The sequence below is a fragment of the Astatotilapia calliptera genome, chromosome 22, assembly GCF_900246225.1.
Source record: "Astatotilapia calliptera chromosome 22, fAstCal1.2, whole genome shotgun sequence".
NCBI classification, from domain to species: domain Eukaryota; kingdom Metazoa; phylum Chordata; class Actinopteri; order Cichliformes; family Cichlidae; genus Astatotilapia; species Astatotilapia calliptera.
Genome location: NC_039322.1, coordinates 11042997 through 11060086, shown reverse-complemented (window position 1 = coordinate 11060086; position 17090 = coordinate 11042997). Strand labels below are relative to the sequence as shown.

At 39.8% G+C, this 17090-nt stretch overlaps 1 protein-coding gene across 1 annotated transcript in view; it reads right to left on the bottom strand.

Annotated features, from left to right (window-relative positions):
• Positions 1–17090, bottom strand: part of osbpl10a (oxysterol binding protein-like 10a) — a 100273-nt gene that overhangs the window by 58944 nt on the left and 24239 nt on the right. Inside the window, exons 3-4 of the mRNA XM_026155847.1 lie at positions 4284–4363; positions 1643–1711 (exon numbers count right to left, since the gene is read on the bottom strand). Of these exons, the coding sequence (XP_026011632.1) occupies positions 1643–1711; positions 4284–4363 (149 nt within the window). The remainder of the gene's footprint in view (positions 1–1642; positions 1712–4283; positions 4364–17090) is intronic.

Genomic DNA, 17090 nt, shown 5'->3' with positions numbered 1-17090 from the left:
CTTTTAAGTTCTTGTCACCTCATCAACACTTTTTGTTATATGTTTGAACTGTGAAGATTGGGGTGTTTTTGATGGGGATAGAGTTGTTCTCATAGCACAATTACCACACTGCTGGCTGCCTTCTATGCTTGTGTACGCACCTTAGTTCAATATTGGTTTCTGGCTCTCATCATGGTGCACTTTGCTGGCTTTTCAGGGGTTTTGGTATTATGGAGATTACAGGTATAGCTTTACAAATGCACACACACACACACACACACACACACACACACACACACACACACACGAAAGGAAAAGGGGGATGGGAGGTGGGAGGTGGGCCCTAACGATGTATCAGAATAATATTAATTGACGGATTGCTATTTTTGCTGACAAGTCAGTGTCTTACAGGCAAACTACAGGAAATGATGGCAATCTGCTAACAACCAAAGCAATCTCAAGGTGGTTTTCAGTGCTGCAGCATATATTTTTTGTTACTAATATCAACTAGAGACTATCAGCAACCTCCAGCAACCACTTCCCCACTGCTCCAAAATTACACAATTTTCCCCTACAGACTGATTTCAGGGGTTCTGTGTCCAGTCTCTGACTGAGGGCTAAAATGGACATGAAGCCACAGCTTAGGTTTCCAAAGTTGCAACTGAAGAAATCTAGAACAACCTTTCAGACAGACAAGATCAAGGCAGAAATATCTGCGCATAACGCACAGCACCACGTTGGGCAATAAAGTGGCATATCATCACAAACATGCCGTACAAACTGTCATTAATTCACACGGTTTTGTCGAGCCCAAAGGATATCTGCACTTACCTCCTACTGATTAGAAGCATGGCACACAAGCATATTCTTGCTCTACTTCAAAATAAAAGCCATTTTTGACTGCACCTTTAATGGATCAACATCTTTTTCCATAAAAACTCACAAGGAAACGAAATCATTCGCCTCTGTTTGTAATAAATCTTTCCCGACACACTTTTTGTGTCACAGAGGTGAGTTATCGGAGATGTGGCTGCGCCTCCACCGCCAGCTGCCTCATCAACGGAGTGGCTGCGATAACGATCTGTGAGGCAGACAGCGAGGCTCAGGGACGGATTAGACCACAGCACTGCGTACAGTAATAACAGCTGCTGCCGTGGAAATGCCCCGCAGTCACCGAACGGGAACAAAACTGCTACTCAGCTCCACAGGCCAGAAGGGAAAAGACTGATAGAGCGCATTGCCTTTCCATTTTTTCCTTACTTATCCAATTTTCTCCCATCTTTTGATTGCTTTTCTCATTATGGCCGAGCAGAGTAATTGGAATCCCCCCCGCTCCAGCTGTGCAACGGTTTGATGTGTTGAAGAGCTACATGTTGAATAAGCAAGTTGGCAAACAGGCAACATAATGAGGCTGTAAACTATTTAATTGTTGAAAAAGACGCACAAAATCTGGATTTTGTAAGGAGCTATATGCAGCGGACTGATATCTACGCTCAAGGAACAACAGAAGTTTTCGCTCTCATGGTTTAACATTTGAAGGTGAACCTGTGTGTGTGTGTGTGTGTGTGTGTGTGTGTGTGTGTGTGTGTGTGTGTGTGTGTGTGTGTGTGTGTGTGTGTGTGTGTGTGTGTGTGTGTGTAATATTTGTCTGTCATTTACTCACCAGCAGCTCCTGGCCTCCTCCTGCTCTTTCCACACTCAAGTGTTCATCTGAGCCCTTTAGCTTCCTCACCTGAAACAAAAAGCATAAACTAAGTAAAAAAGAAGAAAACCTATTTGAAAAAAGCAGCTGCTTCCAAAGAGCGAAGAACAGTAGAAAAAAAATGTATAAAAATACAGATTTCATCTTAAAGTCATCTTTAAAGTTCTGCAGATTTAGTATGCAAACATAGTGAATACATACACAAGTATTTCTTTTCTATTCATGAAGCTAAAGTGAAAAAGATGCCAGGAAAATCACTACACTCAAAAATCTTTGCATTACAAGTAAAATATTATGGTGATTAAAATCTAAATCTAAAAGTTTGTTTCTCTTTTTATCCTGTAGGCTTTATCTATGTTCAAGAATATAAATTAGCCCAGAAGTCCACTTAGCAACCCCTTGGCAATGTGTATCACTGGTGGGTTGATATCATTCGCAAAGATAGTACCTCAGAATACTTTGGTATCTAGCAGATTACTGCATTTGACCTTAGCTTTCATGGAAGATCCCAAATTGTTTGGAAAACAAAGAGTAAAACTTGGAAAAAGTCCAAAACAAACCAGAAATCAGAAACCTCACCCTCAGAGCAAAAGTTGTTACCTTACTGCTGCAATTTTACGAGGCACAAAAGAGATAACTCAAAAGATAAACGCTGTGAACTCTACATATTCCAGCGTTGCAGTACCAGATAGCGATAGCCTCAAACAAGCTTCTCCAAACTAACAGTTTGTACAGATGTTCATATAATGAAGTGGCTAATAGCATCAGCTCTAAACTTTACTCAAAAAACAAACGATGAAGTACATTCTGAGTAACTGCAATCTGACGCAAAAACCTAACTTTAATACCAAAAGTTTGCAGAAATAACACAGTTTGGATTTTTTCTCTTGTTCATGCACTGCTGATTTTCACACTGTCACCACCGGCTGTGGAGCTCCACAAGGAGCTCTATAACAAGCCTCATTCTCCACTGGATCAGACGAATGGGGATACACCCCACAGAGATACAGGCAGCACACACACACCGACACACATAGAACTAATCCCTTGACGACCACACTAAACCCCCAAAGAAGCAATGGCCCAAACATTATTCCATGAAATCCATATTTGGAAAAAAAATACAGTTTTTGATGAAGGTAGTTATAATGCACCCAACTCAGTAATCCATCTGGAGTGAGCATACAGAGATAAGAAGAGGACAGTGACGCCAGGGACTCTTAGCTGCACATGCATCCTTTATTAAAGCAGCAGGAGCGCTCTACTACACGATATTTCCCTAAATCACTAAATCAAAGGAAGGACTAAAAATATTGTCAGATTAATCAGCAGGCAAAGCTTCACAAGACAGATGAGATGAGTTGGGCAAAGGGTGTCAGCCTCACTTTTGTTGCCGTTTTCATTTTATTTCTTGCGTACATTAACACATTTCTGTATGTCTCGTTCACTTTCTTTTTCATATTATTTGTTTCCTTTTAGAATGAGTCGCTCACAAAGTCAGAGGCACATAGTTCATCTGGAAACGTAACAGTACTTGTTGTCGGCAGAGATGTGGCATTTATCTGGATGCCATTTAATAAAGTCTTCCGACTGCAGATATGCTCACTGTGATGAGCATTCATAGGGCGAGTGCAGAGAAGAATCGGAAAATGTAACAAACCTCTGTAAATCACCCGAAAGAAGATGCCACGCGCAGTGTGTCGAGGTTAAAACTATTCAGCACTATTACTTTCATGTCATCCATTTCAGTTTGTTTCATCACCATCCAAGATCATTGTCAAATAAGTACAAGAGCCAATGTACTACACTCACTTTGAAATTCAGGATGCAGCCGGAGTTCATTGTTGTTTATCCTGCTATAACACAAACGCTTTGGGAAGCTATAACCCAATAACTCTTTGAAGTCACTTGTTTTTTGTTTTTAAAGAAGCGGAAAAAATGATATTTTAGTGCACTATGACTACGAATCAATGACAGGAAGAAATAATAAAAACAGTAGTAGCTCATCTGGCTCACAATCCATAGCAAGTCACAGGTTATTGTAGCGCGCGAAGTGCTGAAAGAAAGATTTTGTTGTCAATTAAAATCAACTGAGAAGTTAAGGAAGCTCGCAAACAGCCAAATCTGGGACAAATTAATCCAGTTCACGACTAAATAAGATCAGGAGTATTATGATCTAGACTGTATCTTGTGATGGGTCGTTAATTAAGAGACCAATTGAAACTTAAAATGACAGGAAGAAATCTGTCACTTTTCCATTTACTCAAAGCCAGCCGCTTAAAAGCAGAATAAAAAGAAAGAGGGCAGGAATTCCTTTAGGTACGCTGCACAGAGTTTTCCACCTGAGGAAAATCCTACTCCTGTCAAAAACAAATAAACAAAAACAACAAAAAAAACTTTGTACTGAACCCAGTATGAGTTTGCAACAGTATTCTATTTCAGGCCTTTATAAACAGACACACAACAGAACATTAATCTCGAGGGAAATGTCAAGGTTCTCTGCTGACTTATCTTCCTCAGCAACAGACACCAAGAGCTTAGACCAGGGTCATGTTTATAACATGTTTCTGTGTCTGTGTGTGTGTGTGTGTGTGTGTTTTACCTTGGCACTGCTGTCAGAGTGACGTCTGGCACATGCTTGGAGCTGGCTGATCCAAAACTGCTGCTCCTTGGCATCAGAGGCTACAGAAAAACACACACAGAACAAAAACTAATTAAAAAAATTAAAACCCATATGCTCCTGACTCGACTAACAAACTAGTGCATGAGTTCAGGTGCCGATCAATACACAGCTATAAGAAAGCCTTCAAGTGTCCACATCTACCAATGGTTAACAAGCACTTATTATCGGCATGAAGTGAGACAGAGTCACGGCTGCAGACAGGGGACTTTATTAAGGGTTCAAGACACTGAAATGCAGCCCAACTGCATTTCAGTGTTTTTGCTAAACTGTCTTAGTGTAAACACAACACTCGTCCATCTGCCTTTTTTATGCTTGAATAATTCATAGATCAGTGTTAAGTGGCTTAAGGATACATTGCAGTGAAAATGCCCAGGTGCAAGCACTGGAACCTAATCAGCCTTTGCCTTAATAAATAACCATTTCAAAACTGAAATTTATTGACTAATGAGTTAATGATTAGTAAATCATCCCAGATTTATATGTTATCTATTTACTCACATGTAAATGGTTTTAGTTCCTTCACAGGATGAGACCATTAGATCAAATCCAAGTGAAACTACACAGTGACTAAGGGTTTAGCATCAAACAAGGCAAAGATGTTCCCACACATGTTTTACAGTGCTTCAAACAGACAACGTAAACAAGTTGGTTTTACCTTTTTTAAACAACCAGCAGCCTTCTTTACTTTATGTTAAATCAAAATTCTTAAGCAAGTTTAACCAAAGACTTAATTAACCCCAAAAGGCAGAAATGAGTCGGTATGCCGCAAAAAACAAAGAGCAGAGAATAAAACAGCCAACACACAGTTAGCTTAGCTTATCCTCATTCTGCCAAAGATAAAATAAATAAATAAATAAATAAAAAAAAAATCAACCTACTAGCACCTCAAAAGCTAGCTAATTAACATGTTTCATAGGTTTCATTCTCCAGCTGTGGCACTAAACTGCTACTAAAAAGTAGCCACGCACAAATCCCCACATGACCCCGTTACACTTTTCGATTTGTATGGATCAAACATGTTAAACAGTGGTGCAGCATAGCAATGCAGAATTATGCTCTTTGCTTTCCAGGCTTTTTGCTAAGCTAAGCCTAATGGGTGTAGCTACAACAGAGTTCAGGGTACACAAGTGTAAAATAAATAAGGATCTAGATTACGGTTTGAGATGGAGTGAACCGGCTACTGCTTTAAGCTACAAACTTCGCCAAAGGGCGATGAGGGCTGAAAATGAGGCATCAGTGAGGTCAACCTGCAGGATGCCAGCAATCTCATTTGCTTTTGAATGATCACTGAACTTGCTGACTGTGTTCCTGAATATTTGATCATGTTACTTTCTGAATGATGTCCTGAGGGCTGCTATCACATTTGAACCTCTTCATTTTCCTGTCCACGCCAAATTGAACACTCAGTATTCAAGAAACACCAGCAACTCATTCGGCCACTTTGCTATTCGCAAAGTGGCCGCTCAGCTTGCATGTGTTTTTTCCCTCAGCACAGAAACAATCCAGGCCGCTATCCAAACACAAACCGCCAGATTTGCTGACTAATGCAGTGAGTTGCAGCCTCAGGCTGAAGAAGACGCTGACTGTCTGCTTGCTTTGACCTCTTCCAGGGCAGAACGGAAATCCACCTGATCTCATTTCACTGACTAATTATTAGAGAAAAAATAACTGTGATGGCACTGATAAAAGTAAGACAGCAGGTCAACTCGAGCTAGAGTACAAACAGTAGAAAAAAGCTTTGATGCACGCAGGCCAGATGTCATTCTGCACTTCTTTTATTTCAATATAGCAAACAATAGAAAGGAACCAAAAAAACCATTTTACATTATGAAGTAAAATGCCTTTAAATTCATTAAAATACACCTGAAACAGGTATGACCTGATGATAAACTAAAAAAAATGTTAGGCATATCATTAAAAACGTCTGTAACCACATGTGACCGACTATGCCATAAAATAAAGACGCTCATTCAACATTTGGGCCAATAAAACCTCATATGACTGTGACATATCACATAAATCACATAAATCTGTTGTCCATCACTCACTTTGATCCCTTTCCTCAGGACGCACCTGATACACATTCCAGCCGTTAGCCTACCTAGCTAGTGACAACAGATGCATTTTTACTACTTTACTTTACTACAAGTGGGGCTAAGCCCAAATCAACTAAACTAATCAAAGTCATCTCAACTTTGGTTTAACTGAGAACAGCAACAGAAAACAAAAATGTGTCACCTGTCACCTGAAGTCATGAATCCAGCTAAGCTAAAGCTGCTTTTCATCACAAAGCACCTGGAGCTTAAAGACCTTGAACCGTGAAACGTTGAAGAATACAAGCTCAGGAAAGCAACTTTAGAAAAAGCACATATTTCTTTTTTGGCAGCTGAACAAATTGGAAAAAGTAAGCAGCCACACTCAGCTGGACAAGAACATATTCATCCAGTGGCGGTTGATAATGTGTGAATTTGTGCCTGTGACAGAACCAGCTAGTAAACAAAGTTGCACTGCTTGTGAGGATGAGGACTGCGCTAACATTCACTCACAGCTGCTAGATAGACTGTGCTCATATTAGCAATTTCTCTGTTCCACTTTACAAAACAGATACTTCTCTCAACTCTTTTGGTGCAGTCAAGGGGACAATTTGTAGAGCTTTCTGTTCTACAATCTTCTGTTGTTTAACTTTGGTGAGTCTGCGTAATTAAACCCTCACCTTCCTGTTCTCAGCTGATAAGAAAGGCACCTTTTTTGTGTCAGAGATGGTTGTGTGTGAAAATCACAGAATTTTCCTAAACGCTCAGTCCAGGCTGTCTGGCACCAACAACCAGGCCACATTCAGGGTCATCGTGACCATGTCTGCATGCATAAATGTACCGAGTTGCTGGCTTGTGATTGGCTGCTTATAGATATATGATATATGCAACTAAGCAACTAAAGTGGCTGGCAAGTGTGTATGCTCACATGGCAGAAAAATAAGGAAAGGCATAAAAGGCTAATAAAAAAGAAACCCCAATAACTCCTTAGATTTTATGCTTATCTGTTTAAGAGCCATTTCATTCTGCTTTTTGTTCTAATTATGCAGGTCACACAATAAAAATAATGCTGTAAAGTCTGTCCAGATGCCAACTTTACCAAACGGTCCATCTGAGGCTCACAGCAGCACTTGGGAGCATCTTTGCGGAACAGAAAAACAGGAGTGGGACACCTAAAGTCTTTACAAAATCCTCGCATGAATGAGCACAATAGGCCCACAAGACTTATTTATAGATCACAGCGTAAACACTGCTTCAAGTTTACCAGAAAGATGGGCTTCATTCAGATTTAAACTACTACACTGAACTCTGAATGTTTTGAGTTCAATGAGCCAGAACAGCGAGAAAAAAAACACACAGAGAAAGTTCAAACTGAACATCCCTCACAACTTCAAATATTCTGCTGCGTTTAGTGACTGACTAAGACATAACTGTCAGAAGAAAAGATAAAATGCACATAAGCACAAAGTAAACTGAGGCATAACTAAAGTTTTTATTACTTATAAATCTCAGCTGAACCTGAACCAGAACAGCACTCCCACTCTGCACACGCTGAATTAAACATGTGTCTGAAGCAGCAGGTGCCAGCCTCGAAAGGTATGTATATTTATTCCGGACTGTTCAGTGCACGGCACTTGGTTCAGTGTAAGGTTTCCTTATTTCATGCCAGCCACCGAGCCAAAAAGTTTCTGTCAGAAGTCTATTCGTGTTGGCACATCTGCAGCATGAGAATAAAATTTCAAGATCACAAGCTCCAACCAAAATGCTCTGGAAGAGCAGCAGTCGCATCAAAAATAAGCTATAGCATGCCAACAGGATTAGCGCTGACATCTGAACGAACGCTGTGCCAGTTTTATTAAACACGTACAATGTGTGAAGTCATGCTACGTGTTCTTTTTCACTTTTAATCAAACTTGCTCCTTAGTCAGAAAATGAGGCTTCCCATCTCAACCCAGGCTCCCAGGAGGTGCCAACTAACTATTTCAAAGGCAATGGATGTGTCCTCAGTGCTGGCAAGAAGAAAATGCAGCAGTGGTTTGGGCAACTGTTAACCTATTCCTGGCGTTCTGGATTTACTGGTTAATCTCATCATAGTAATACAAAAAAAAAAAATCATTACCTTCACCAAGAAGGCTTGTTTTTGGAGGTGTTTGCATCCATGCCATTGTGTCTGCAAACACAATAGCTCGAAAAGAGTTCATTCTGATACAACAGTGTAGGTGTAGTTTAGGTGTAGGTGTGGAGTGGGATCATGTTAATGCTAATATATCGACATTTGCCAGACATCCACCAAGGTGTTCAAGGTCAACTGAACAATTTAATGATCACAAATTGACAAAAAGGCTCATAACTTAGAAACTGATTCTTACAAGTGTGTTGTGTGTTGTCAACAGATAGAAAGTACTGTGTAAGGATTTCAAATATCATGTGATATTTGACCTCTGAGCTGATCTGATCTGAAGGTAAAAGTGAATCCTTTTTAAAACTATGCTTCTTACTGCAGTTGTTTGTATTGAAAACATTCATTTATATGGGGAATGACATACGGGAATTCTAAATATCTGATTATTAACTCTGACCTCTTCTTCAAGGTCATATAAGGTAAAACCATAAGAACTGTAAGAAATTATACTTGTATATGGGAATTTCATATATCACATTCTTGTTTGCATCAACATATCATGTCATCTCACTTTTACATTTGACATCGACGTTTTTGCCAGTTTGACCGAAAAAGCATTGTCAAGAGAAAGAGAAATATATTGGAGAATAATGTTATGGAGTTTAATCCTCACAAACACCTGTTATCTATCATCCACTTCTACATAATGTACCAAGTACAATGCTATTCCCTTCACAGTGAATACTTCCCAAGAGTGAGTAAGCTTGGTGGAGGTTTGCGCTCTTGGAGTGCTTCTTGTATTAAAATATGTGACGCTGCATGTAAAACCAGAAAAAAAAAGTCAAATGTATTTTCTTTAACTTTTTGTAACGTTTCTAAATTTCAAGATTAATGTGCAATAAAGGCCACATTTATCTGTTTTTGTTTAATTTCTATGTATTTTTAACTTAAAAATGTCAAACTATTTGAATTATTGTTGTTTTGCAGTGATACAAATGGATAAATACTCACTTGTAGCACATTTGTAAATTATTAAGTTTTAGGTACAAAACTGCACTGAGGTTACAAGAATCTGTTTATTGATCACAATCCACACAGCGTTATCTCCACAGGCCAAAGAAGTTAAGGTCACCAGCAAAACTAAGTGGGAAAAGTTTGCTGGAGGAGACGAGAGATTCAGCAGGTTCCTTGCACTGAATAAATGGCTTATATCAGCATGTACTGACCACTCAGTGCATTTTATCAACAATTTTAATATTTTTTGGGAACGCAGGCATCTGTTTAAAGCAAATGGATTTAATTTTAACAAGTCAGGGGTGAAACTGTTCACCTCCAACTTGTTTTATTCCATACGTCATCCATCTGTGCTTGGTGCTAAGGCTCATATAAACGAGGAGTTATCTCATAAAGAGGAACAAACAGTACTCCAAGAACAGACAAAGCCCAGCAGAAACCTTGAGGAGGAGCCTCATCTGCCCCCACGCCGAAAAAGCTTCAGAAAGGAGAGACATCAGAGGCAAGAAGAGGGGTCCCTATTTGCCTCCAACTCTCTCAACAACACCAACGACCAGGACCAGGGACCACGACCTTCCCCTGTCCCCCAAACCCCTGACAGGCCATCTCCCTCCTCCACCTCCCTTTCTCCCTCCTCGCCACACCTGAAATTCACTGAGGAGATGATGGAGTGGGTCAATGCTGGGCTCAGATCTACCCCCCGGTCCAATCCGTTTTTGCACCCCATAAACCCCCCACCAGAGCAACCAAAGGTTCGCCATTGAGCCCCACCCTCAACAGAGCAATTGAAGTTACATTGACCGCTCCCAAACACGAGGGGGCAAATAATACCTCTAAAACACTTAAGTTGGCTTTATTAAACGTTAGATCTTTAGCTGGGAAAACATTTTTAATTAATGATTTAATCACTGAGCACAGCCTTGATTTTATGTTTTTAACAGAAACTTGGTTGGACCAAAGTAACAGTGGAGCTGTTGTCATCGAGACGACCCCTCCTAACTACAGTTTTATCAGTGAGGCCAGGGTGAGCAGGAGAGGAGGGGGGGGGGGGGGGGGGGGGGGGTCGCTGTCTTATTTAATGAATCATTTCAATGTAAGCAGCTATCTCCTGGAAGTTTTCAGTCTTTTGAATATGTGGCTTTACAGCTGAAGGCCCCATCCAAAGTTGTGTTTCTTAATGTTTACAGGCCTCCCAAATACTGCACAGACTTTTTAAATGACCTCAGTGAACTGCTGTCTGTGATCTGTGTTGATTTTGACTGTGTAATTATTGCTGGGGATTTTAACATCCATGTGGACAACCCTCAGGACAAAGGGACTAAAGACCTGAGTAACACTCTGGGCAACTTTGGGCTGACTCAGCATGTAACAGAGGCCACACATAATAGAGGACACACTCTTGACCTACTGATATCCAAGGGCCTGAGCATTTCAAACATTACTGTGTCTGATGTGGGCCTGTCTGATCATTACTGTGTTTTCTTTGAAAGTAAAATTTCAGCCCACACAAATATATCAACAGCAGTGATCACAAAACGGTGTATAACTGAATACAGTAGTGAGATATTTAACCAGGTCTTCCCCTTAACACCTGGCCTGTCCAGAGGGTCAGTCAATGAGCTCGTCAATAGCTTCAATGCTAAAATGTTAAATGTTATGGACACTATTGCTCCCATTAAGGTGAAGGTTATCTCTGGAAGGAAAAAGTCTCCATGGAGAAACTCCACCCTGGTGAAAAATGAAAAAAAAGAGTGTTGGAAAGCTGAGCGCAGATGGAGAAAAACAAACCTCCAGGTTCATTATGACATCTATAAAGAGAAACTTCACAATTATAATTTACAACTGAGGAGTGCAAGGAGGTCCTACTTCTCTGACATCATCACCAAAAACAGTCATAATGCTCGGGTCTTATTTTCTACAGTTGACAGGCTAACAAACCCTCCTGTGTCAGTGGCAGCTGAACTTCATTTGACCATGGCCTGCAATGACTTTGCCAAATTCTTCACAGACAAAATCCAAAAGATTAGACCAGCAATTGGTACATCAACAACATATTCAGGATATATACAGAGTCCACTGAAAAACTGTTTAAACATCATCAAACAGTTTCACCCTATTAACAGCAAAGACCTGGAGGACATCTTAGGTCAACTGAACTCCTCCTCTTGCTGTTTAGATGTCCTGCCAACAAGTTTTTTCAAAAAGGTCTCAAAGACTTTGGAGTCAGACCTGTTACAGATCGTCCACTTTTCTTTAATGTCAGGTGTGTTTCCAGAACCACTAAAAACTGCTGTAATTAAACTTATACTGAAAAAGGACAATCTTGACAAAACACAAGTGAACAACTACAGGCCGATCTCAAATCTCCCATTTTTAAGTGAGATTATTGAAAAAGCAGTTTCTCTACAGCTCAATTACTTCTTAAAACAGACTAACTGCTATGATGCCTTCCAGTCAGGTTTTAGACAGAACCACAGCACTGAAACCGCTCTGACCAAAGTGTTCAATGACATAGGTCTGAATACAGACAGTGGAAAAATGTCAGTCTTAGTTTTGCTGGATCTCAGTGCAGCATTTGATACAGTTGACCACAACATATTACTCAAACGACTGGAGAACTGGGCAGGTCTTTAAGGAACTGTACTAAACTGGTTCAAAAAATACTTAGAAAACAGGAAATACTTTGTATCAATAGGTAACTTCACATCTGAGCAGACAAGTATCACATGTGGAGTTCCCCAAGGTTCCATCTTGGGACCCCTTCTGTTTAACATTTACATGCTCCCACTGGCACAGATTATAAAGAACAACAAAATAAACTACCACAGCTATGCAAATGACACACAAATATATATCACAATGTCACCAGGAGACCGAGGCCCTGTACAGGCTCTTGGTAAATGCATTGAGGAAATTAATGACTCGTTGTGCCACAATTTTCTCCAGCTAAACACAAATAAAACTGAAGTAGTAGTCTTTGGTGCCAAAGAAAAACGATTACAGGTCACCAGAGAACTTCAATCTATACACCTAAAAACCACAAACCAGACGAGAAATTTGGGTGTAGTGATGGATGCAGACCTAAACTTAGAAAAACACATTAAGACAATAACAAAATCAGCTTACTATCACCTCAAGAATATTTCAAGGATAAAAGATCTGATGTCTCAACGGGACCTGGAAAAACTAGTCCATGCATTCATCTTTAGTAGGCTTGACTACTGTAACAGCATCTTTACAGGTCTACCTAAAAACATCAGTCAGACAACTACAGCTCATTCAGAACTCTGCTGCTCGAGTCCTCACTAAGACCAAAAAAGTGGACCACATCAGCCCAGCTCTGAGGTCTTTACACGGGCTGCCTGTCCGTCAGAGGATAGACTTTAAAGTTCTGATGCTTCCCAGTATGAACCTTCCAGATCCCTCAGGTCATCTGGATCTGGTTTTTTATCAGTTCCCAGAGTCAGAACCAGACACGGAAAAGCTGCATTCAGCTTTTATTCTTCTTATATCTGGAACAAACTCCCAGAAAGCCTCAGATCAGCTGAAACACTCAGTTTATTTAAACCCAGGTTGAAGACTCACCTATTCTCAGCTGCATTTGAATAAAACACCAAATCCACACTTTTAAGCTTAAATTTCAAAACTTATATTTTAACTACTGATTTTATCTACTGTTCTGATTTTATCTACTGTTTTTTTAAATCAATTTTAAATCATGCTTTTTATTGTTTTTGTTTTTTAATGTCTCTGTAAAGCACTTTGAATCACCTTGTTGTTGAATTGTGCTATATAAATAAACTTGCCTTGCCTGGCTGACTGGCAAGGATGCACCCCCCGGCTGTGGGTAGCTCTGTGAACGGGGTTTTCAGAGTCAAAATCAGAATATTTCTTAACTTCTCTAGAACTTCCAGGAGTGTAAGTGTTTTGTTACAGATGCTCACTTAAATATAAATATGAAAGATACCAAACAAAAACTCAAAAGTAAAAAAAAAAAAAAAGAAGAAATAAGTAAAACTAAGGCACTCAAAGTGAAACGCTAAATTAAAATGAAATATTCCAAAGCTTAAAGCAACACTAGGTACGGTCTAGATAAGATATCACAAGTGAAAATAGTCCAGGTGTCATAATGCCGCAGGTGGGATTTCCTGTTGCATACATCATGGCTGAGCGAGTCTTGCGCTCCTGTGGCTGTACAACACAAAGAGTGTGGAGGATTGTCTAATACGGAGCACAACTTGAACAACATCTTCCTTTCTGAAACCTCCGTCAGAGAGTTTTCCCCTCACAGTCGAGAGGTTCGCTGAACGAGGACTTACAGGACTTCATTTATTTGCAGCTTATGAAACTTCAGAAACTGTTCAGAAATAGTTTTGAGGGATGTTTACAGACACTGAAGTTAAAAGCAAACAAGGATTGCAAATACTAGAAAGTCCCGTTGTTCCTGATGACGTCATTGCTGATGGCGGCCGCATTTATGAAGACAGGATTCTCTGTCTGCATTTTTTTTTTTTTTATACTTAAAACGAAACAGATCAAAGTCTTTTCTTATTAACAGTTTGCAGCACTGGAATGCTTTTGTCTGTTACAGAAGTAATTAAGGATATTCAGGCACTCTTGAACCTTTTCTTTCTTTTTAAAATTCTCATTTCTCTGCTGTACCAAAAACTTCAGGAACTGTGATAGGAACATTATTCAAGTCAAACAGTGCATTTTGTGAGCACCATTAATCCACTACTCATTTACTGGAGATTGGAAAAAAGAGAGTCCTCAGTACTCTCTTAAAAAAGGATTTATGCCAAACATCAGTGAAACTGTGTGATTTTCTGCAGGGGAAAAGCATCCCCTGATAGTTTTTGGGAACACTGGAAAATGTTGCGTTTAACAGAAGTGGGCTGGTTGTATTGGAGTGAAAGTTAGCAGGGTTCAAACTCCTCACACAGCTTTTTTGTTTGCTTGTTAAATGTGTAAGTGAATGCAGCACCACTGAGAATTTCTGAGAATAGTGTAATTTTCATCACTTTGTACAAACACATTCATCTGAAGCAAACTGGACCCTAAATCAACTCCCCTTTGTTTCCAGAGTATTTTTCACAAATATAATCATCAGAAGATGTTTAAGTGGGAAAATGAGTGCAGCACTCTCCTTGTTAGGGAGAATAAAACAAGGCGGCCACATTTTATCATCGGATTAATGCGGTATTACATCATCACCCAAAACAACCAAAAAAAAAAAAAATCTTCTGAGATTTCTTTTTTAAAGTTAAGTTGAGATGTTATTATTGAGGTTCGGGTTATTTTAGTGCAGGAAGAATTCAATTTGCACTTGTCAATCACTTTCACTGCCAACATCTGCCAGCTACAGAAGGTCTCTTTAAGTGAAGAGGCAACTCTGAAAATGAGACATTCACACAAACGCCGCATTCGATGTGTGTTCTCCCACTGGGAGTGGCTGCTCGCCCCTGCAGGGAGCACACAGTATTCAGTCAAAAACACCTGTAACAAGCTGTCTTTCTGCAAAAAATATCCGGTAACAAGCTTCCCACTTTCTTCTTCTTGTCATCATCCACAGAAATCACTCACTCTGACTAAAGGGACGACTTACCCGCAGATGAGCAAGCGCCTAAATCTGATGTTTATCTGTGATGTGCACAAGCACAGCTGTGATTTTAGGTAATTAGTCATCTGTATTGAGCACCAGCCTTGCACCTGTGCATATGCTGACACAAGTGATATACGTACAGTGCTGTGCAAAAATCTTGAGTCACTCGTCTTTTCTTTTTATTAACATAAAGAAATAGGTGCAGAGATTTATTGAAGCATATCCAAAAACACATGTAAAAACAGCATAAAAAAACAAAAACAAAGTTTGTACGATTCTAACGAGCTGGGAAGTCAATATTTGTTATGACTATCTTTATTCTTCAACACAGCCTGAACTCTCTTTGGCATTTTTCCTTGTAATTTTTTTAAGTAGTCTCCAGGAACAGTTCTCTGGGCCTCTTGAAGGACATTCAAAGCTCTTTTTTGGATGTTTGCTGCCTTTTGTTCTGTTGTCTGTCAAGATGATCCCACACTGCTTCAATAGTGTTGTGGTCCAGGCTCTGTCTGTTTTTCTATCCAGGTAGGCTTTTACTGCATTTGCAATAAAAGTGGGATCGTTGACATGCTGAAAAATTAGGCTGCTGACAATCAGATCCTTTTCTGATGGTACTGCATTGTGGATTAATATCTGACAGAATTATGAATGCCAGAGTGCCACTGGCTGAAATACAGCCTTAAACCATAAAGCAGATATTTTACAGATGGTTGTAGACAGTGTTCATCACTTCATCACACTTATTGCCACCGATTTTTCATTCATTTCTTGTGTAACCTGACATGCCTCAGCCTTTTCTCCCTGTTTCACTTCCTTAACAATGGCTTCTTGACAGGTACCTTTCCACTGAGACAATTTCTCACTTTAAAAGAATACAAGAAAATTCTGGCTTGTTGGAGGTAACATGTAGAAACCAGAGACTAATGGGCTTTTGCCTTAATGAATAATTTTTTCTGAGCTGAAAGTGATTGACCAATGAGTTAATGATTAGGAAATCAGTCTCAGTTCATCAGTTGTATTCTCATGTAAATATTTGTAGCTCCATTACAACGGTCAGACTGAATCAAAGTGAAACAACAAACTGGCTAAATCTTTGGTATTTTTCATCGGTGTAACTAAAGAAGGAGGAATCCAAAAAAACGAAACCAAAAATTCCTTTGAAAATGTTTGATAAAGCAGCCGCTGTCTAAAGAAAACCTTGTAAAGACCTTCAAAAGGCCTGGAAAATGACTGATTATAAACGCTTAATAAAGAAATATGAGAGAGACTGACTCACTGGATGCAAAATAGTAGTGTAGCATTTATATAAGAGTAGCTGCCTCACTGAGGAGGATTACACTGATCCTGAAATAAATTTAGCTGGGTTTGTCTTGGAGATGACACTGACAGCTCAACTCATTTCATGAATACATAAAGTTTGCCCTGTAAAGTGAGAAGACTAACAGGAAAATGAGAAGCTGGACCGTGTGCTCATTTAAAACGAGCAACAATGGACACCCGTCCTAGTCTGCTCTTATTTAAAAGTCAATATCCAGCCCACAGAGATGGCTGAGTGATATCTGAACATTACTAGGTGATCAAGAGAGAAGGAGAGAGAAAGAGAAACCTCCTTCCCACTCAGTCATGGCACCACCACCACCGCCTAATTACACATGTTTTAATTACAGTGTCATGAAAGATGTTATTGGTTATGATAATGGTGAGTCTGAGGATTAATGCTTGGACGAGCAGTTAGATTTGATTAAAGTGCTGGGAGATATTATGAGCGAGGCACTTTAAACATATATTTTCAAGAAAATGGACGGGCTGACGAAGCCTAGAACAGAGGGAAGAGCTGCCAGGCAATTACAGTAACCAGCAACCAGCCTTCACTCATCAGCACAGCACAATGACATTTGAACCCTATGATTGCTCTTGCTAAAGCAGTCCCAGTGCATTATATGCAAAGAAACGTTGTT